Below are 21,309 nucleotides of genomic sequence, written 5' to 3'. Positions count from 1 at the left end.
CATGCTCACAGGAATATTCCCCTTGCCTTTCTCATCCAAATAGCCGACTAACAAGAATCAGAGAGCTTTACTGGTGGAGGATAGTAGCAGATGGTTTGTCAGTTGTCAGACAGGATTGGTTTGTGTTGCACTGAGCACCAAGCAAGGGGAAGAAGAAACATAAATACCTCAGTAGATTGAAGTATGATATCCATCTCAAGACAGCCTCCCACGCTGAAAATAGTGGATTACATTATACAAGACCAGCCCCTGTACTTTGTCTCTCACACTTCTGTACATACTTCTCCAATGTTAGAGGAAACCATTCACCAGCCCAATTAATTCTGATTATACCATATAAAGGTTACAGAAGAAATGATCATCTATCAACATTTGTCAGATGTTAAGAAAGCCAGGGGACAGTAAATGTTTTTCCTTTGAACATTTTCCAATACCCAAATTAACAGTGAGATCAAATTCCTTCCTGCACTATTTTCTGCTATGACACTACAAAGTATATTGAATCTCATCATTGTATTGCATGCAAGATAAATATAAATGGGCACAATCAAGCAGTATAATAAGCTGCTCTTGCAGAGTACTCTTCATGAGAACTGTACAAATATCTCAAATAAGTTATATATTTTCCTGTTGAAATGTGGGTCATTAGTCAGCCTTCGTTCTTACCTGCACATCTATTGGCCACATCTTTGTAATAGCCCTCTGGGCAATGTGAGGCACACTTTCCATTGTGTAGCACCCTTCCTTCAGAACAGGTCAGGCAATTTTGGTTGTCATGGTAGCAAGTCAAACAAGATGAATCACATGCTGCACAAGAAGGATAAAAAGGGAAATCAAGCAAAATCTAACAGATTAAACTGTTCTCCAAGTAAAATAGCTCAAGCCAATTAACCGAACCATTCATGTATATAGTTAATAGGCTTAAGTTAGTTTATGTTTTTAGTGCCTCAAGCAATTCCTCTACTTATAGATTACTTCAGTTAGATCTTAGGACTGTCCCATTTTGGAAAATTACATTTAATTGTGCAAAGTTTCTAGGTATTCTGAAAGTTCAGCATACATGAACAGCTGCTAAAGTAAAGCACTGCATGAGCAGCAAGACATCACCAGTCTATGAAGGGCCAGGTGAGCTGCAACAGGAGTTCAGCCTTCATGTGCCAAAAATATATTTGAGAAGATAAACTACAATATTATATTCTGTTATTTTTATGTTCAGAGAAAGCTATCTCTGTGGCTGTTAAAACCCTGGGATGCAAGTCGTTAGGCCCAGGGAATTTGTCGTCATTTTCGGCCATTAATTTCTCCCATAATATTTCTTTATTCGTGCTGATTTCTTTAGATTCCTCATTCTTACTGTTTCCCCATTATTTGCGGAATGGTTATCTTCTACTGTGAAGGCAATTACGAAGCATTTTTATTTAATGTGCCTGCCATTTCTTTATTCCCCAATATAATTTCACCTGTCTTTGCTTCTTGCAGTCCATGTTTATTTTCCCTGATCTCTTCCTATTTACATATCTAAAGAAACTGTTTTTATGTCTCTAGATAGGTGACTCATACTTTCTTTTCTTTTTCCTTATCAAATTCCTGATCCTCCCTTATTGAATTCTAAAATACTCCCAAAGTCCAGGCCAATTACTCTTTTTGACAACATTCTAAACTTCTTCCTTTGATCTCATACCATCTCTCTTAACTTCTGACTGGTTGGCAGCTCTCGACAGGCAGGTTTTCCACTGCAAGGATCCGTATCCCAGGGTAGATCTGATGCTAGCCAATTACTTAATTCTGTCAGCCTCCCCCTGAGAAGCATTTCCCACAGTTTCCCAATCAGTAGGTTGAACCAGAGTCAGTTCCACTAAATTCGGCCCATCATCACGAGTAGGTAAATGGTATGAATATCTTTGATACAATGAATACAACATCATGAGTAGCAAATGACTTCTGATACACATATTATAGAGAATACATATGAAACTATAATTAGCTGACAACAAATGCTTTCAAACTCAGGAGATGGGTTGCAGGCAAAAACAAAAGGATCATTGCAAGTCTTTAAAATATATTAAATATATTGGCTTACCATGGCAATGTCCATCTTTTATGGAAAATCCAGCCCCACAGTTGGCAACACAGGCACCGTCTTTGAGCAGATATGATTGATCCCTACAGTTAACACAATCAGTCTCTGAAGGGCCACGGCACATCAAACAGGATTTATGACAAGCTGAAAGAAACATTTTATAGTGATTATTCGATCTGTGTTTAAATATAAGTTGTGAATCATGCCGCTCTCCAGTTTCCTGTAAAATTTATACCATCAGTCAAATATGGTTACTCTAACTGGGATTCTTGGAAATGGTATCCAAAGCCAATTACTTCCTCATCATGCAAATGCTGACCAAATATTACCTAGAATCACTACACCAATAAAATGTATCCGGTGAGGGACCAGTAACTTTTTGTTTAAAGTAGAAAAAGTTTGAAATCCCAGTTACTCACGAAGAGGATAAAGCCACTAGACTAAAACAATTTTAACCATCTATCTGAAACTCTAACATTCAGAATTATCACGAGGTACATATAGGAATTAATTGGCAAACTGTAGTCAAACAGGCAACATTGCACATGAAATACCAGATGTGACCAAGACATGTTCCACATATTTCTCAACAAACCACCCAGATGGCAATGACCACTATGAGTCACAAAACCTTGTTAAAATTGTCTCCCTCGCAAGGGATTTCACCTCCAAATTTTTGTAGATCCAGCCTCTGAATTCTCAATGACTACTCACCTCACGGTGGTTCAGTGTCTTCTCTTGCCACTACTCCACAGGATTCAAAATACTGCATTCCCACCTCTAATTCCTTGCATAAATCCAGTTCTTACACAGACTACCAGATTCACTGAGATGACACTGCTCCTGGCTTTCTCTAAACACCAGCCATCCAATACACCAAGCTACAAATGACTCCCAGGGCTTCTTCTGATCCCTAACCCTCCCCAGCATGGAACCAGTGTAAAAGAGCGCAACTAGAGCTGCAGATACACAGGGTAAAAGAGCGCGACGAGAGCTGCAGAGACACAGGGTAAAAGAGCCCAACTAGAGCTGCGGAGACACAGGGTAAAAGAGCGCAACTAGAGCTGCGGAGACACAGGGTAAAAGAGCGCAACTAGAGCTGCGGAGACACAGGGTAAAAGAGCGCAACTAGAGCTGCGGAGACACAGGATAAAAGAGCGCAACGAGAGCTGCGGAGACACAGGATAAAAGAGCGCGACGAGAGCTGCGGAGACACAGGGTAAAAGAGCACGACGAGAGCTGCGGAGACACAGGGTAAATGAGCGCGACGAGAGCTGCGGAGACACAGGGTAAAAGAGCGCGACGAGAGCTGCGGAGACACAGGGTAAAAGAGCGCGACGAGAGCTGCGGAGACACAGGGTAAATGAGCGCGACGAGAGCTGCGGAGACACAGGGTAAAAGAGCGCGACGAGAGCTGTAGCGACACAGGGTAAAAGAGCGTGACAAGAGCTGCAGACACACAGGGTAAAAGAGCTCGACGAGAGCTGCGGAGACACAGGGTAAAAGAGCGCAACTAGAGCTGCGGAGACACAGGGTAAAAGAGTGCGACGAGAGCTGCGGAGACACAGGGTAAATGAGCGCGATGAGAGCTGCGGAGACACAGGGTAAAAGAGCGCAACGAGAGCTGCGGAGACGCAGGATAAAAGAGTGTGACAAGAGCTGCGGAGACACAGGGTAAAAGCGCGATGAGAGCTGTAGCGACACAGGGTAAAAGAGCGCGACGAGAGCTGTAGCGACACAGGGTAAAAGAGCGCGACGAGAGCTGCGGAGACACAGGGTAAAAGAGCTCGACGAGAGCTGCGGATACACAGGGTAAAAGAGCGTGATGAGAGCTGCGGAGACACAGGGTAAAAGAGCGCAACGAGAGCTGCGGAGACGCAGGATAAAAGAGTGTGACAAGAGCTGCGGAGACACAGGGTAAAAGAGCGCGATGAGAGCTGCGGAGACACAGGGTAAAAGAGCGTGATGAGAGCTGTGGAGACATAGGGTAAAAGAGCGCGACGAGAGCTGTAGCGACACAGGGTAAAAGAGCGCGACGAGAGCTGCGGAGACACAGGGTAAAAGAGCGCGACGAGAGCTGTAGCGACACAGGGTAAAAGAGCGCGACGAGAGCAGTAGCGACACAGGATAAAAGAGCTCGACGAGAGCTGTAGCGACACAGGGTAAAAGAGCGTGATAAGAGCTGCGGAGACACAGGGTAAAAGAGCGCGACGAGAGCTGTAGCGACACAGGATAAAAGAGCTCGACGAGAGCTGCGGAGACACAGGGTAAAAGAACGCAACGAGAGCTGCGGAGACACAGGGTAAAAGAGCGCGGCGAGAGCTGCGGAGACACAGGGTAAAAGAGCGCGACGAGAGCTGTAGCGACACAGGGTAAAAGAGCGCGACAAGAGCTGCGGAGACACAGGGTAAAGGAGCGCGACAAGAGCTGTAGCGACACAGGGTAAAAGAGCGCGACGAGAGCTGCGGAGACACAGGGTAAAAGAGCGCGACGAGAGCTGTAGCGACACAGGGTAAAAGAGCGCGACGAGAGCTGTAGCGACACAGGGTAAAAGAGCGTGACAAGAGCTGCAGACACACAGGGTAAAAGAGCGCGACGAGAGCTGTAGCGTGACAGGGTAAAAGAGCGTGACAAGAGCTGCAGACACACAGGGTAAAAGAGCTCGACGAGAGCTGTAGCGACACAGGGTAAAAGAGCGCAACAAGAGCTGCAGACACAGGGTAAAAGAGCGCAACGAGAGCTGCATAGACACAGGGTAAAAGAGCGCAAGAAGAGCTGCGGAGACACAGGGTAAAAGAGCTCGACGAGAGCTGCGGAGACACAGGGTAAAAGAGCGCGACGAGAGCTGCGCGCACACAGGGAAAAAGAGCGCGACGAGAGCTGCGGAGGCACAGGATAAAAGAGAGTGAGAGCAACGGCAGGGACACAGGGTAAAAGAGAGCGAGAAGAGCGCAGGAAACACAGGGTAAGTCTCCAAGGAGCGGACTCAGAGGATGACGCATCGAAGCAAAACGTCATAAGAACAGCGCAGCAAATCCTCACTGAAACCAGAGGCCGAGATGACGTCACGATTAAGAGGCTGAAGTTGAGAAAAGGAAGCAGCTGATTGGTCTGGGGACAAGCAGGGGCAGGACGAGAGGAGCAGCAGTGGTACGAGGGCCGCAGCAGCGGGGCGAGGGGAGCAGCAGTGGGGCGAGGGGAGCAGCAGTGGGGCGAGGGAAGCAGCAACCGGGCAAGGGGAACAGCAGCTGGGCGCGGGGAGCAGCAGCCGGGCGAGGGGAGCAACAGCCGGGCGAGGGGAGCAACAGCCGGGCGAGGGGAGCAGCAGCGGGGCGAGGCGAGTAGCAGCCGGGCGAGGGGAGCAGCAGCGGGGCGAGGCGAGTAGCAGCGGGCGAGGGGAGCAGCAGCGGGGCAAGGGGAGCAGCAGCGGGGCGAGGCGAGTAGCAGCGGGCGAGGGGAGCAGCAGCGGGCGAGGGGAGCAGCAGCGGGGCGAGGCGAGTAGCAGCGGGGCGAGGCGAGTAGCAGCGGGCGAGGGGAGCAGCAGCGGGGCGAGGGGAGCAGCAGCGGAGCGAGTGGAGCAGCAGCGGAGCGAGGGGAGCAGCAGCGGGACGAGGGGAGCAGCAGCGGGGCGAGGGGAGCAGCAGCGGGACGAGGGGAGCAGCAGTGGGGCGAGGGGAGTAGCAGTGGGCCGAGGGGTGCAGCAGCGGGGCGAGGGGAGCAGCAGCTGGGCAAGGGGAGCAGCAGCAGGGCGAGGAGAGCAGCAGTGGGGTGAGGGGAGCAGCAGCGGAGCGAGGGGAGCAGCAGCGTTGCAAGGGGAGCAGGAGTGGAGTGAGGGGAGTAGCAGCGGGCCGAGGGGTGCAGCAGCGGGGCGAGGGGAGCAGCAGCCGGGCGAGGGGAGCAGCAGCGGGGCGAGGGGAGCAGCAGCGGGGCGAGGGGAGCAGCAGCGGGGCGAAGGGAGCCGGGGCGAGGGAGCAGCAGCGGGGCGAGGGAAGTAGCAGCGGGGCGAGGGGAGTAGCAGCGGGACGAGGGGAGCAGCAGCGGAGCGAGGGGAGCAGCAGCGGGACGAGGGGAGCAGCAGCGGGGCGAGGGAAGTAGCAGCGGGGCGAGGGGAGTAGCAGCGGGACGAGGGGAGCAGCAGCGGAGCGAGGGGAGCAGCAGCGGGACGAGGGGAGCAGCAGCGGGGCGAGGGGAGCAGCAGCTGGGCAAGGGGAGCAGCAGCTGGGCAAGGGGAGCAGTAGCGGGCCGAGGAGAGCAGCAGTGGGGTGAGGGGAGCAGCAGCGGAGCGAGGGGAGCAGCAGCGTTGCAAGGGGAGCAGGAGTGGGGTGAGGGGAGTAGCAGCGGGCCGAGGGGTGCAGCAGCGGGGCGAGGGGAGCAGCAGCCGGGCGAGGGGAGCAGCAGCGGGGCGAGGGGAGCAGCAGCGGGGCGAAGGTTGCCGGGGCGAGGGAGCAGCAGCAGGGCGAGGGGAACAGCAGCTGGGCAAGGGGAGCAGCAGCGGGGCGAGGAGAGCAGCAGTGGGGTGAGGGGAGCAGCAGCGGAGCGAGGGGAGCAGCAGCGTTGCAAGGGGAGCAGGAGTGGGGTGAGGGGAGTAGCAGCGGGCCGAGGGGTGCAGCAGCGGGGCAAGGGGAGCAGCAGCCGGGCGAGGGGAGCAGCAGCGGTGCGAAGGGAGCCGGGGCGAGGGAGCAGCAGCGGGGCGAGGGAAGTAGCAGCGGGGCGAGGGGAGTAGCAGCGGGACGAGGGGAGCAGCAGCCGGGCGAAGGGAGCCGGGGCGAGGGAGCAGCAGCGGGGTGAGGGAAGTAGCAGCGGGACGAGGGGAGCAGCAGCGGGGCGAGGGGAGCAGCAGCGGGGCGAGGGGAGCCGAGGCGAGGGAGCAGCAACGGGGCGAGGGGAGTAGCAGCGGGGCGAGGGGTGTAGCAGCAGGGCGAGTCTGCCCGGCATGAGGGGGGAGTGAGAATGAAATTACATCAGGCTTTGAATGTGACATTGCTAACAGACAGATGAGCAGAAGATGTAGGTGAGCGGAGGATGAGTGCGTATTAGTCCCCATCCTACAGCACCCTGGTCTCCAATTGTCTCCTATCTCCTTGCCACATTAAAAAAATCTAGGCAAAGGCATCTTCCACCCCAAGCCCACCCCACCCCCCAAATGAATTTTGGGACCTGGGACGTCAGGACCCTCAAGGGCAACCCCGATAGCAACAGACCTGAACGTCGCACTGCCATCATAGCCCGGGAACTCCCATGGCACAACATTGACATTGCATCCACAAGCGATACACGACTAGCAGGAGATGGCCAGCTTAAAAAACAAGGTGATGGATACAGCTTCTTCTGGAAAGGCAAAACCGAAGATGAAAACCGCCACTATGGGGTGGTACATGTCAACGAACCCCACTGTGGGGTGAGCAACGGCACATGTCCCTACAGCTCACCCTGATCCAGAAACAGCACATCACAGCCGTCAGCGCTTATGCCCCAATCTTAGATGCAATGGACAAGACAAAAGATGCATTGTACTCCAGCCTCGTACAATCGCTGTCCCGCATCCCAAAAGGGAGGCAGGCTGATTCTCCTAGGCAACTTCAATGCTAGAGTCGGGAAGGACACAATCCTTTGGAAAGGAGTGTTTAGCAGGGAAGGCGTGAGGAAACTAAACACCAATGGAGTCCTCCTCCTGAAAAAATGTTTAGAACATGACCTGGTCATCACAAACATACTGTTATGCTGGGTGGGCCAAGTAGAAGACCTCGTGCAAACATCCCCGATCCAAGTACTGGCACCTAATAGACCATATCGTCGCCCAGGCAAGGGACTGCAAAGACGTCCACATTACCCACACCACAACCAGAACCGATGACTGCTGGACTGACTACCTATTAAATCCACTTTATCATGTTCATCACCCTGGACCCGAACCAACACAGACAGAAGAAACTCTGCCGCAGGGGATTCAATGTCGTTGGATTCAACGACCCGACGAAGAGAGATCTACTCAGCCGGTGCCTCACAGCTAACCCGGCGACAACCAATGAGCCAGAGCCACAGAACATGCACAGTGCCGAGACCGCCTTAAAAGCCACCATAGTCAGCACCAGTGAGGCGACACTCATGCTCTCGACCATGAAACAACACCAAGACTGGATCGACAAAAGCGATCAGGAGACCCAGGTTCTCCTTGACCACAAGCGCAAGGCGTTGCTGAACTGGCAACTCCACCACAACAAAGAACCCACAATCTAAAGAACAGATGGTCGGTGGAAAGAGCGCAGTAGACTCAGCAACTCACCGACAACCACGATGTGCACGGCTTCTTCAGCACAATCAAAACCACCTGCCATCCGAGTACCCAGGGGCCCATCCCACTGGGAGCCAAAAACGAGAGGCGCTCATCAAAGATAGAGAGGCAGTCAATGCCTGCTGGAGAGAGCATTGAGGACCTCCTCCAGCAAGACACAGCCTTCGACCCAAACATCCTCGACACCATCCCACAATGCGCTACCCGCCACCTTCTCAGCGTACCCCAGCTTGCCACGAGGTCGAAAAGGCCATCCGACAACTGAAGAGCAACAAGACCTTGTAGAAGATGGAATTCCCACAGAAATACAAACATGCAGTGTAGATGCACTCTCGACAAGAATCCACAACCACCTCATCCCACTGGCTTAAGAGCTCCTCCCCGAGTCTCACTGCGGCTTTCGCGCATCAAGAGGCTCAATGGACAAAAACTTCAGCACGCGACAAGTCCAGGAGCAATGCAGGGAGCAGCATCAACCTCTGTAAATAGCCTTCTTCGATCTCACAAAGGCCTTCGACTCTGTCAACCATGAGGGACTGTGGAGCATCCTCCTCAAATCCAGCTGCCCGAGAAATTTGTCACCATCCTCCACCTGCTCCACAATAAAATGGAAGCCGTGATCACCACCAACGAAACCACCACAGACCCAATGTGTACAAACTGGAGTCAAACAGGACTGTGACATTGCACCAACGCTCTTCTCCATCTTCCTCGCAGCAACACACCACGCAGTCACCCTGAAGCTCCCCACTGGGATGGAGCTAACCTAATGCACAAGCGGGAAACTGTTCAACCACTGATGCCTCCAGCCAAAACCAAGACCATCCCAACCTCTGACATCGAGCTGCAGCATGTCAACGACACCCGTGTATGCCCACATTCAGAGGCCGAGCTACAAACCATACACAACGCATTCTCCAAGAATATGCGAGAATGGGCCTCAGACTAAACATCCGGAAAACAAAGGTTGTCTACTAGCCTGCTCCTGCCACACAAATCTGTCCACCAACCATCAAGATTCAAGGTGAACCTTTGGACAATGTGGCTCATTTCTCATACCTCAGGAGCCTCCTCTCCAGTGCGGCCAGACATTGACGATGAAATCCACCATCGACTCCAATGTGCCAGTGCAGTCTTCGGGCGCCTGAGAAGCAGGGTATTCAAAGACCAAGACCTCAAACCCAGCACCTAGCTCATTGTCTACAGAGCAGCCGTCCTCCCCCCGTCCGCATCAGAAATATGGACAATGTACAGCAGACAGCTCAAATCCTTGGAGGGATATCACCAACGCTGCCTCTACAAAACCTTGCAACTCCACTGGCAGGATAGGTGTACCAACATGAGCGTCCTCTCCCAGGCCAACATTCCCAGTATCGAGGCACAAGTCACGCTTGACTTGCTGTGATGGGTGGGCCACAATGCCCGCATCCCGACACAAGACTCCCAAAACAAGTGCTCTACTCTGAACTCCGCAATGGCAAGCGATCACTCGGGGGGCAATGGAAACATTACAAGAACACTCTGAAAGCAACATCCCCACTGACATGTGGGAATTACTTGCCTAAGAATGCACAAACTGGAGAAAAAGCATTTGCAAAGGCACCAATCACCTTGAGCGTCCTAGGGTGGAGGAAGTGAAGGCCAAGCGTAAAGGAGTGCGCAGAATCCAGAGCATCCCACCCATCCACCTCATCAAGCACCACCTGCCAAACATGTGGCAGAGTCTGTGGATTGAGGATCAGGCTATTCAGCCACCGAAGAATCCACCACCCCAGAGTGGAAGCAAGTCATCGTCAACGCTGACGGACTGCCCAAGGAGAAGAACTTCCTTCACAGGTCCCGAGGAATTCTTGCGAGCCCTCACAGCACTAAAGAGCTCCCATGGTTTTTCTGAGCCCTAACTGCCAGTGCCTGCTAACAGCAGCAGTTTCTCAGTGTGGCCTTTCCCCTGCTGCATAATACTCACTCTCCGAACAAACACTCTCCCAGCAAGCAGAATTTAGGGAGCTGAGAAGTAGATTAAAAATCAGGACCCAGAAGGTAGTAATCTCTGGATTACTTCCGCTGCCACGTGCTAATGAGCATAAAAATAGGAGATTAGTCCAGATGAATTTGTGGCTGGAGAACTGGTGAAGGAGGGAGGGTTTTAGATTTATGGGACATTGGGACCATTTTGGGGAATGGTGGAACCTGTAAAAGGTGGGTGGGTTGTACTTGAACCAAAATGGTACTGGCAACCTTGCAGGGGAGGTTGTTGATGTTGCTGGAAGATTAACCTAACTTGGCAGGTGGGGTGGGATCCTGAGAGAAGGTTCAGCAGGGGGAGATGCACAACCAAGATTAGAAGAGACAGCAAGTGAGTTAGGAAGGCATAGAGGTTATAGGCTAATTAAATCACAAGGGGGTTTGGCAAGATTGGTTGGTATTTATTTTGAGGCAAGGAGTCTGGCAAACAAGGCAGATGAATTTAGGGCACAGATTAAAACATGGGGGTATAATGTCATTGGTGTCACTGAGACATGGTTGAGAGGGGGACAGGAGTGGCAGCTCAATATTCCAGGATGTAGGACCTTCAGGCAAGACGGGGAAGGAGGTAAAAGGGGTGTCACAATTTTGATCAGGGAATCAATTACAGCAGTAGGAAGGAACAATAACTCAGAAGGCACTTCAAGTAAAGCCGTAAGGGCAGAATGTAAAAACCAAAAAGGAGCAATCATATTGCTGGGAGTGTTCTATAGGCCCCCTAACAGTCCGAGAAAAATATAAGCAGATATGTAGGTAAATTTCAGAGAAGTGTAAAAGTAATAGGGTAATGATAAGTCAGGGATTTCAACATCCCCAACATTAACTGAGGTAACCATAGTGTGAAAGGTTTAGAGGGAGCTGATTTCTTACAATACCCCAGGAAAACTTTTAAAGCTAATACATAGAAGGTCCTGCAAGATAGGGGGAGCTCATGGTGGTCCTGGACTCATTTTGGGTAATGAAGCCAGGCAAGTGTTTGAAGTATCAGTGGGGGAGGGGGAGCATTTTGCAGACAGAGATCATGGGCGAAATTCTCCCCCAACGGCGCGATGTCCTCCGACTGGTGCCCAAATCGGCGCCAATCAGACGGGCATCGCGCCGGCCCAAAGGTGCGGAATGCTCCGCATCTTTGGGGGCCGAGCCCCAACATTGAGGGGCTAGGCCGACGCCGGAGGGATTTCCGCCCCGCCAGCTGGCGTAAATGGCGTTTGTTGCCCTGCCAGCTGGCGCGGAAATGCGACACATGCGCTGGAGCGTCAGCGGCCACTGACAGTTTCCCGGCGCATGCGCGGGAGCGTCAGCGGCCGCTGACAGTTTCCCACGCATGCGCAGTGGAGAGAGTCACTTCCGCCTCCGCCATGGTGGAGGCCGTGGTGGAGGCGGATGGGAAAGAGTGCCCCCACGGCACAGGCCCGCCCGCGGATTGGTGGGCCCCGATCGCGGGCCAGGCCACCGTGGGGGCACCCCCCGGGGTCAGATCGCCCCGCGCGCCCCCCCAGGACCCCGGAGCCTGCCCACGCCGCCTGGTCCCGCCGGTAAATACCAGCTTTGATTTACGCCGGCGGGACAGGCAATTTCTGGGCGGGACTTCGGCCCATCCGGGCCGGAGAATTGAGCGGGGGGTCCCGCCAACCGGCGCGGCCCGATTCCCGCCCCCGCCCAATCTCCGGTACCGGAGACTTCAGCGGGGGCGGGATTCATGGCGGCCAACGGCCATTCTCCGACCCGGTGGGGGGTCGGAGAACGACGCCCCATATCTCCATTAGATTCAAGATTGTTATGGAAAACGACACGGCCTCAATTCTGGGAGTAGGGAGAAGGCCGATTTTAATAAGATCAGATATGATTTGGCCAGAGTAGACTGGGAGGAGACACCTTTAGGTAAATCTGTGCCAAAACTGTGGTTTCAGAGTCAACATGTTCCAATAAAAAGGGTGGGACCAATAAATCCAGTGAACCCTGGATATTGCGGGATATACAGCATTGGATAAAGATAATAAAGGCTTATGGCAGATATAGGCTCAAAACAGCAGAAGCAAAAGGAAATTAGGAGAGCAAAATGGGGACATGAAATGATACTGGCAGATAAAACGAAGGAAAATCCTACGTTTTTTTACAAGTACATTAAGGGTAAAGGTTAACTATGGAAACAGTAGGGCCCATTAAGGACCACAGTATTATTTGTGTGTGGAGCCGGAGGACATTGATAGGATTCTAAATGAACACTTTGTGTCCATGTTCATTCGTGAGAGGGACAATGTGGGTATAGAAATCAGGGAGAAGGATGGTGATAAAATTAAATAAATTAACATAGACAGTGAGGAGGTTCTGAGTGGTCTGTAAAAATAGATAAATATCCAGGACCAGATGAAATATATCCCGGGCTGTTGAATTAGCCAAGAGAAGAAATAGCAGGGGCGCTGGCAATAATTTTCAATTCCTTTCTGGTCATATGAGAGGTGCCCGAGGACTGGAGGATAGCCAATGTGGCACCATTATTCAAGGCTGGAGGAAGGGATAAACCAAGAAACTACAGGACAGTCACTCTAACTTCAGTGGTGGGGAAACAATTGGAAGCAATTCTGAGAGACAGAATTAACAGCATTTGGAAAGAGAGGGATTATTCAAGAACAGTCAGCATGGTTCTGTTAAGGGGAGGTCATGTGTGACCAACTTGATTCAATTTTTCGACAAGGTGACCAGGTGTGCATTTGACGTAGTCTACTTGGACTTCAGCAAGGCTTTTGATAAGATCCCACATGGGAGACTGAGAGGATTAGAATTGGCTGAGTGACAAGAAGCAGAGGATGATCGTCAAGGGGTGTTTTCCTGACTGGTAGCTTGTGTCCAGTGGGGTCCCACAGGGATCAGTGTTGGGGCCCTTGCAGTTTGTGGTTTACATACATGACTTAGACATTAATGTAGGAGGGTTGATCAGTGAGTTCGCAGTTCCACTTTATTGTTATCATGGTAACTTTGTCCTGCATTGTTGCCATAAACATCTCTGTCATCCTTTCTGGTTCCCTTGAACATTTGATTGTTAACCTGCCTTGCCCAGTGTGACACAAAGCTGTGCAGATCAGGAAGATCCAAGGGTCACTCTTTGCTTTCTGCTGAGCTACTTGATTTTAACAGAAAATGTCACAACTGTCCTCTTGCAGGAGATGGTCATTGTCTAGAACTTCTGTGGTGCGAATGTTACTTGCTGAATGTTGTACAGGTTTTGTACAAATGGACATGGACTGCTTCAGTATCTGAGGAATCATGAATGGTGTTGAATGCTGTGCAATCAATGAACATCCCCACTTCTGACCCGAGATAAGGTCAGTGACGAAGCAGCTGAAAATGGTTGGGCTGAGGACACTATCCTGAGGAACTCCTGCTGTGGTGCCTTGGAGCCAAGATGATCGACCTCCAACATCCGCGAACATTTTTGTGCTCGGTATGATTCCAACTGGTGGAGAGTTTTCTCCCCCGATTCTCACTGACTTCAATTTTGCTAGGGCTCCTTGATGCCACAGTCGGTCAAGTGATGCACTGATATCAAGGCAATCACTCCATCTCACCTCTGGAGTTCAGTTCTTTTGTTCATATTTTGGATAGGCTTAACAAGATCAGCAACTAAGTGCCCGAGTGAAAACCAACCTGTACATTGGTGTGCAGGTTATTGCTATGCAAGTGTTGCTTCATGGCAATCTGTTGACATCTATCATTACTTTGCTGATGATCAAGAGTGAACTGTTGGGATGGCAATTTCCCAGGTGGGATTTGTCCTGCTTTTTGCAGATAATAAATATTTGGGCAATTTTCCACATTGTCAGGTAGATACAAGTGTTGTAGCTATACCAGAACAGCTTAGTTAGTGGCAGGGCTAGTTCTGGAGCACAAGTCTTAATCACGACTGCTGAGATGTTGTCAGGGCCCACTGCCTTAGCTGAGTGAATCTTGGGGGTGGAAGGCAGAGGGTAGAAATTGGAAGTCTTACATGATACTATTTTAATGGTAACAATTTTCCAAGTGACTCCATTAAAAAGGATCAGTCCACGATTAATACTTCAATGTAAATTGAAAATTAATATTTTATTTTATTTTTAACAACTTGCTTTCCTAAATTTGGTATGAACAAAACACACAATAACAAAATGCTACCTTTGATTTATGACTTGGAGAAAAACTCAGGTACAAATGTGTTGCTCATTTACTACTTGATTAGCACACTCTTTCATGTAAAGCACAATGTATGGTTTGTTACCACATAACCTCTGAACCAACATCTGTGCAATTTGATTTACAAGTAGAGAGTAACTACATAGTTATCATGCACTGCAGACAACTAAATTCTTTACATTCACCATGGTTCCACAGATAGGCATCTAAAGCTGCAGCATAATCTGACTCTCAGATACTTCCAGCATCTATCCTAAAGAGAACAGCTGTTTCAGCATGTCTGATTCAGCCAAGTAATTTGTGCTATCACTGGAGCAGAAATCCATGATGTCCCTTCAGAGGAATAGTTATACAGAGTTTCTGTCCCAGACTGGCCCTAACATATGCTGCTAAAGCATAAAGGAGAAAGCACAAAGGAACAAGGAATAATAGAAAGGGGCACTAGGTTTGCAGATATATAGCTCTACTTCAAAAATGATCAAGGCTGACACTTTAGTGTATTACTAAGGCAGTACTGCATTGTGAGAGGTGCTATCCTTCAGATGGTACTTTAAATGCAGCATTATCTGCTTAGTCAGGTGGACAGGAAAAGAAAATCCAAAGCACTATTGAAGAACAGCAGGGACATTTCCTTTTGCTCTGACAATATTAATTTTTCAACCATTCATATAATTTGCTATTTATGGAGTTTGCCATGCGTAACTGGCTGTCACGCATGCCTATATAATCTTGGCTGAGCCTCTAATACTGATAGAGTGTTCTACTGTCATAGATGCCATCTTTTAGCTGAGATGTTACACCAGGCCTACTCAAGTAGATGTAGAAGATTCCATGATACCATTCAAATAAGAGTAGAGTTCTCTCAATGCCCTGGGCAAATATTTATATTATTCAAAAAAGAATAACTGGCTATTTATCGCAGTGCTTTATGAGGAGCCTATGCACAAATTCATTGCAAAGGAACACCTGCAAAACAAAATAAATTTAATGACTGAAATTATTTCTGGTACCTTGAGCATGTGAAATGCATTACATAGGTGCAAGTTCTTTCTTACTTTTATAGAAGATCATTACATGTTGGAATTACTGGTCAAGGATGTGAAATATATTTTCATTTCAATTGTCATCCATGTGATTCTAGGAACTAATTACATTATTTATGTGGAACAAAAATGCTGTGTCAGTTTAGAGTCTGAAAATACAAGGTAGCCATTTTTGAGTCAAATGGAAATGTTAATCGATTCAGTATTTGTTAATGATTCATCTTGTGTTCATCACCAAGATGTATTTGCTTTAAAATACCAGATTATCAGAGAAATGGAAATGGGCATATACTCCATTCAAAATTGTGCTATTCCACATTATGCTGAAGGGATGTTGCAAGTCAACTCAAATTAGCTGTTTCATCAAAGAGTGCCCTGAACGCCAGGCTCCAGAAAACTGCATATTTAAGCTTCGAGGTGAATGCGAAAGAATGAACTAGATTTCTACATCATGTTATCACTTCTCTCAAAGTGTTTCATCTCCTATATCTGACTTTGAGGTACAATCGCAGCTGCTGCATTGGCAAATGTGGCGTCCGTTAAGCACACAAACAGGTGAATGGTCAGATGAATGGCAAGTTCATTATCTTTGGTTTTGTTGTTTAAGGGAGGATCATTGGCGAAAGACAGGGACAACTCTCGACATGCAGACGAAAGCAGCTTCTCAATTTCAAGGTTCCCGATTTTCATTTTGCAGCCTCACCTCCTGAGTAATCTGGGGACCCATCCAGCTTCACCACCTTGTATTCAAATAGTACAGAAAGTAAAGTCAAAGGAAAACTGTTGAAAAGTGAAGAAGAGAAAAAGTAAAGAAGTGAAAGTAAGAAAATGAGAAATAAAGGAACAAAAAGTAAAAGAGAGGCAAAAGTGAACAGTGAAAAAAATTGGAGAACAGCAAAAGAGAAACAGCCATGAAGGAGAAGACTTGTCACCATCATCCTTAAAGGCTAAAAGTTTTTCTTTATAGCAACCCAACCCTTAAAAGTCTGATAATTTTGTTTGAAACTTCTTAGATTTAACACCAAGAGTGACAATAGGTTTGAGTCAGGGCATGCATTTTGGTCAGGCAGGCTGTATCCTGTCAGGACCCTTCCTGGTGATTCCCTTAGTTCTCATTTCTTTTATTTTGTCTTTATCATTTTTGGTCCATGTATCGTTAATGGAGTCATACCTTTAAGTAGAGAGAGGAAGTAAGGGACTCAAAGTGTCAAAATAGTAAAGTGTGTTATAAAGTTTTGTAATTTGGGCAGAAGAACCCAGACTTTATGGCATCAAAGAGATTGGAGGGGTTTGTTTCAATTGGTTAGCTGGTAGCCAATGGATTGGTCAGGGATGTGTGCTGGTGGGTTTGCTGGTGGTGTGCAAGAGCTTCAATGGGAAATCCCATTGACAAGTGGCGGAAGTATAGAATCCCGCTGCCAGTGAACAGCGCACTGCCGAGAAACACATGGATGGGAAACTGTAGAATCCAGCCCCAAGACTGAACTTTTCAAATGGAAATTGAAATGAGGAAGTTGGAATTAGAGAAGAAAGAAAAAACAAAAGAGAGAGCTCCAGCAAAAAGGACTGGAAATTAAAAGGGAGCTGCCAGGAGCTAGAGGGGAGCTTAATCCTAGAACAGAACCCAGTGGGTCATGCTTAAGTTTATATAGGCCCTGCCAAAATTTGAAGAAAAGGAACCAGAGGCACTTTTCGTGGCATTTAAGAAAATAGCAACGCAAATGGAATGGTCAAAAGAAAAGTGAACATTACCCATGCAAAGTAAATTGATGGGACGGGCACAGGAAGTTTATGTTTCCTTGTCAGATGGGGTGTCTAAGGAATACGAGGTAAAAAAGACAATTCTAGGTTAATATGAATTTGTTCCGGAGGCACATCGGCAAAAGTTTCAGAATTTAAGGAAATAGCCAGGGCAGATTTATACTGAATTTGAAAGGGAAAAGTAGAATAATTTTAATAGGTGTATACGAGCATTGGGAGTTGAATCTACCTATGATGCTCTGAGAGAAGTAATTCTCTTGGAAGGATTTAAAAGTTTACTTCCTTCTGTGATAAGAGCCCATGTTGATGACAAAGGGTCATATGGCTGCTAGACAAACAGCAATAATGGCTAATGATTATAAGCTGATCCTTTATTCTGTCAGCCCCACAATTTTGAGAAGGATAGGAAGTAGGAGAGTGAAAGGAAGGCAGGTCAGTAGTGGATAGCTGGGAATACTCCGGAATCTCCTTTTCCGACCAGGAATGTACTGAGATGGGTTTCAGTGGGACATGTTCGTTCAGCATGTTAGAAGTTGTGAGGAAAGCCCATGGGACTTGTTGGGGTTCATAAGGAGGATTCTGAAAAGGAAACAAAACTGCAAAATACTACAGAGCAGACTGTAGCTCTGACTAGAACTAGGATGTTGGAGGTAAATACTGCTGTGGGAGCAGGTCTGGTGAATGGGGAAGACAAGCGATATGCAGGGTTTTGTCTGAGGGGAAGATCACTCCATTTTCATCAAATGATGTCGCCAAACCCATAACTATTTTAAGTGACACAGGTGCTACGCAAACTCTCTTACTGGAGAGGGATTGGTTTCCCTCCGGAGAGTTCAATGAAAGCTAAGATGTTAGTGAATGGGATAAGTGGAGATTATATCCCAGTTCCCTTGTATAAAGTACAATTTGTCAAGTCCAGTAGTTGTTGGACTGGGTAAGTTACCACTGGATGGTGTAGACTTACTTTTGGGGATTAATTTGGCAGGAAGATTATAGCTTCACCCATGATTACAAAGAGTCCGAGGGATGTTTCTCCTGCACTGCAAATTCTATGACTCCAAGATAAGTTAAGGAGACAAACAGTTACAGGAACAGTTTCCAGATTTCTTTCCGTAATGTGTAGGGAACAGAGCAATGGCTAAACAAAGCTCACCACCAGAGATTAAGGATAAATCCGAGGTGGTGTTTGGTAGGACTTCATTAATTGAAGCCCAGGAGGCAGACCCAGATTGCACAGACTGGCAGTCAGAGCTCTGACAGAAATTGAGGCCGAAGGGGTTCCAGAGTATTTTTGCATTAAGAACATGAGGAAGTGGAGATTCTGGGTGAAGTGGGGCTGGAATTGAACCCGCACTGGCCCAGAGTGTTGAACAATCCCTACACTCGTGAATATACCTATACAATTAGTCAATTGGATTGGATTAGATTGGATTTGTTTATTATCACGTGTATCAAGGTATGGTGAAAAGTATTTTTCTGCAAGCAGCTCCAACAGATCATGAAGTACATGAAGAGAAAATAAGAAGAAAATACATAATAGGGCAACACAAGGTACACAATGTACAAGGTACACAATTTGATTTAAAAAAGAAAACGTGGTAAACGTGCAAACAAAATGGGGGCGATTCTCCGATATTGAGGCCAAGTGTTCACGACGGCGCAAACAGGGCCCGGACACGACCTATTCTGGCCCCCACAATGGGCCAGCACATCACTGGAGCGGTTCACCCCGTGCCATCCTGCGCATGTGCAGGGAACGTCTTACGCACACTGGCCCCACACCAACATGGTGTTCTGGGGCCGGCCCACCAATTGGTGGGCCCCGATTGCGGGCCAGACCCCATCGGAGGCCACCCCGATGAAGCAGCCCTTCTCTCCCCCCCACAGCCTCCCCCGCGTTCCCACAGAGTTCCCGCCGGCAGCGACCAGGGGTGGACGGCGCCGGTGGGAACCTTTCGTGTCGTAGCGGCCGCTCGGCCCATCCGGCCGGAGAATCACCGCTCGCTGGTTCTCCGAGCGGCCAGGTGCAAATCACGTGCCGCTGGTTTCCGGGGGGTGGGAGAATCGCGTGCGTGGGTCGGGGTGGCGTGGCGCGATTTGCACGGCACCCCGGCGATTCCCCCACCCGGCGTGGGGGGTGGGGGGAGAGAATAGTGCCCAATGTTTCTGAGCCCTTTCTTAGAACCTTGTGTGGTAAGACTTCTTACTTACTTTCTTAGAACAGCAGCCACATAGCAAAAGGATTAGCAGAGCTGGCTGAAGTGCTGTAGTCAAAAATTAACTCCAGTAAAGCCAGCCACAAATGTCAGACAGACATTGTTGTGAAAATATTTGCACCACAGTCAGCCAAAGAAAATCACATTGAGCAGCTTAAACACATTTAATGAAACAAGACTTATTTTTAGCTGCTGACTAGATCTTGGCTTTGCTGAACAACCCCATCTAAAATTATGCATCACATATTTCAGTTATGTGAAGACTGCCCACGATAAGCATTTTCAAACAAATATTCTGTTTCAATTTTTCATCATTCATGGTTTGCGAGAAGATACTGCATCCTCCCTTGAAGAAAATACTATTACAGTATCACATTTAACCTTACAGGGTTATAAATTGATATCATGGTGAATATATTAAAACGTGCTTCAGGTCATGAGTAAACACTTACGGGCATGAATAGATGGCATTCAATGGTCAACTATAAAATACAATAAATATCCCGTGAATAAGAAAGATCAAGTAACTCAGTCATGACAAAGTCAAAATCCAAAATAGACATGGTCCTCCTTGCTTGATTGTTACTTCTCCTGTCTAGATCATCTAGTTTAACATTTTATTATTTTTTTCAAGGAAGATAACATTTTAAAAAACAAGTAAGAAACGTAGAAAGGGCCTGACTTTTCACATCACCCAAGAGCCTCTCCTACTCTGTGAAAATGGAAGAAGAGACCAAAAAAGCAGAAGTACAGCCCCCCAAAAAAGCAACTACCATTTGTTTCTCTTCTTGGGGGGGGGGGGGGGGGGGGGGGTACCGAATGTGCCCTGGCTAAGATTTGCACATGTGGGTCTCATGGAGGCAGATGCCCATAAAAAACAGCAGCTATCTCTCGTCATGTCTGAATTTTGTTAGGCAGGAATGTGAAAAACAGCATGTGCGGATTAGATCTTGCAAGAGCAGGACTCAGCCTGGCAGAGTCCTTTGGAGAGATGGGTACGCCTTTGGAGTGCATGCCACTTGAAATGATCCCATAACACCTTGAAGGGAAGGAGAAAATTGTGTAGCGCCTTAAAAAACTACTTTCTATTTCACTCTGTCAGCTGACAAAAGCCTGACAGCTATCATACTGGGTTTGTGCTGCATGACTGATTTCACAGCCTCCCATTATCACAGTGAGCCACCTTTCATTTCACAGTTTGACTGACAGCTCCAAGTGGCTACGTTGATGTTTGTTTAATAAGGGATTATGCACTTGAATGAAATGTTTACTTTTATAATTGATTATGTAGTTGAACGAATTAAAACATAGTGAATTTGAATTTTTTCATGAATGAGATTCCTTTTTGTAAAGAAAAGGGACTGCAATACACAATTTGCAATTTATTTTATTCAATCACAGTATGACTCCTGAGGTTTGTCCACGGTGGATACTGAGTGAGTTAGGATGTTAGGTGTGAAGGCAAATGGTGGTGGGTGGGGGGGCATTGGTTAGCATCAGTTGGCGTAGAGGCTATAAAGGATAATTGTGATGGGTAGAGGGCCATAGGTTGGCATGGAGGGTATCTTGGTTTGGGAGGGGGCACAGGTTGGCATAGAGCGTATGATGGGGTTATGGGTGTGGATAGAGGGGCAAAGAGTGTATATGGGGTTATAGGGATTGGGTTTAGGAACATAGAGCGTTTTGAGGGTTTGGGGGAATGTAGAGGGCATGAGGTGACATGGG

General features: G+C 48.3%; 1 protein-coding gene across 2 annotated transcripts in view; it reads right to left on the bottom strand.

Moving 5' to 3' along the window:
* The window catches only part of fras1 (Fraser extracellular matrix complex subunit 1), a 714,708-nt gene that overhangs the window by 370,790 nt on the left and 322,609 nt on the right, over positions 1-21,309 (bottom strand). For both annotated transcript variants that reach the window (XM_072496214.1, XM_072496215.1), the window contains exons 15-16: positions 2,081-2,224; positions 667-807 (exon numbers count right to left, since the gene is read on the bottom strand). In XM_072496214.1, the coding sequence (XP_072352315.1) occupies positions 667-807; positions 2,081-2,224 (285 nt within the window). The remainder of the gene's footprint in view (positions 1-666; positions 808-2,080; positions 2,225-21,309) is intronic.

Source organism: Scyliorhinus torazame, chromosome 3, assembly GCF_047496885.1.
Source record: "Scyliorhinus torazame isolate Kashiwa2021f chromosome 3, sScyTor2.1, whole genome shotgun sequence".
Classification (NCBI taxonomy): Eukaryota; Metazoa; Chordata; class Chondrichthyes; order Carcharhiniformes; family Scyliorhinidae; genus Scyliorhinus; species Scyliorhinus torazame.
The sequence above is the reverse complement of the archived record's forward strand: the minus strand, read 5'-3'. Positions and strand labels throughout refer to the sequence as shown.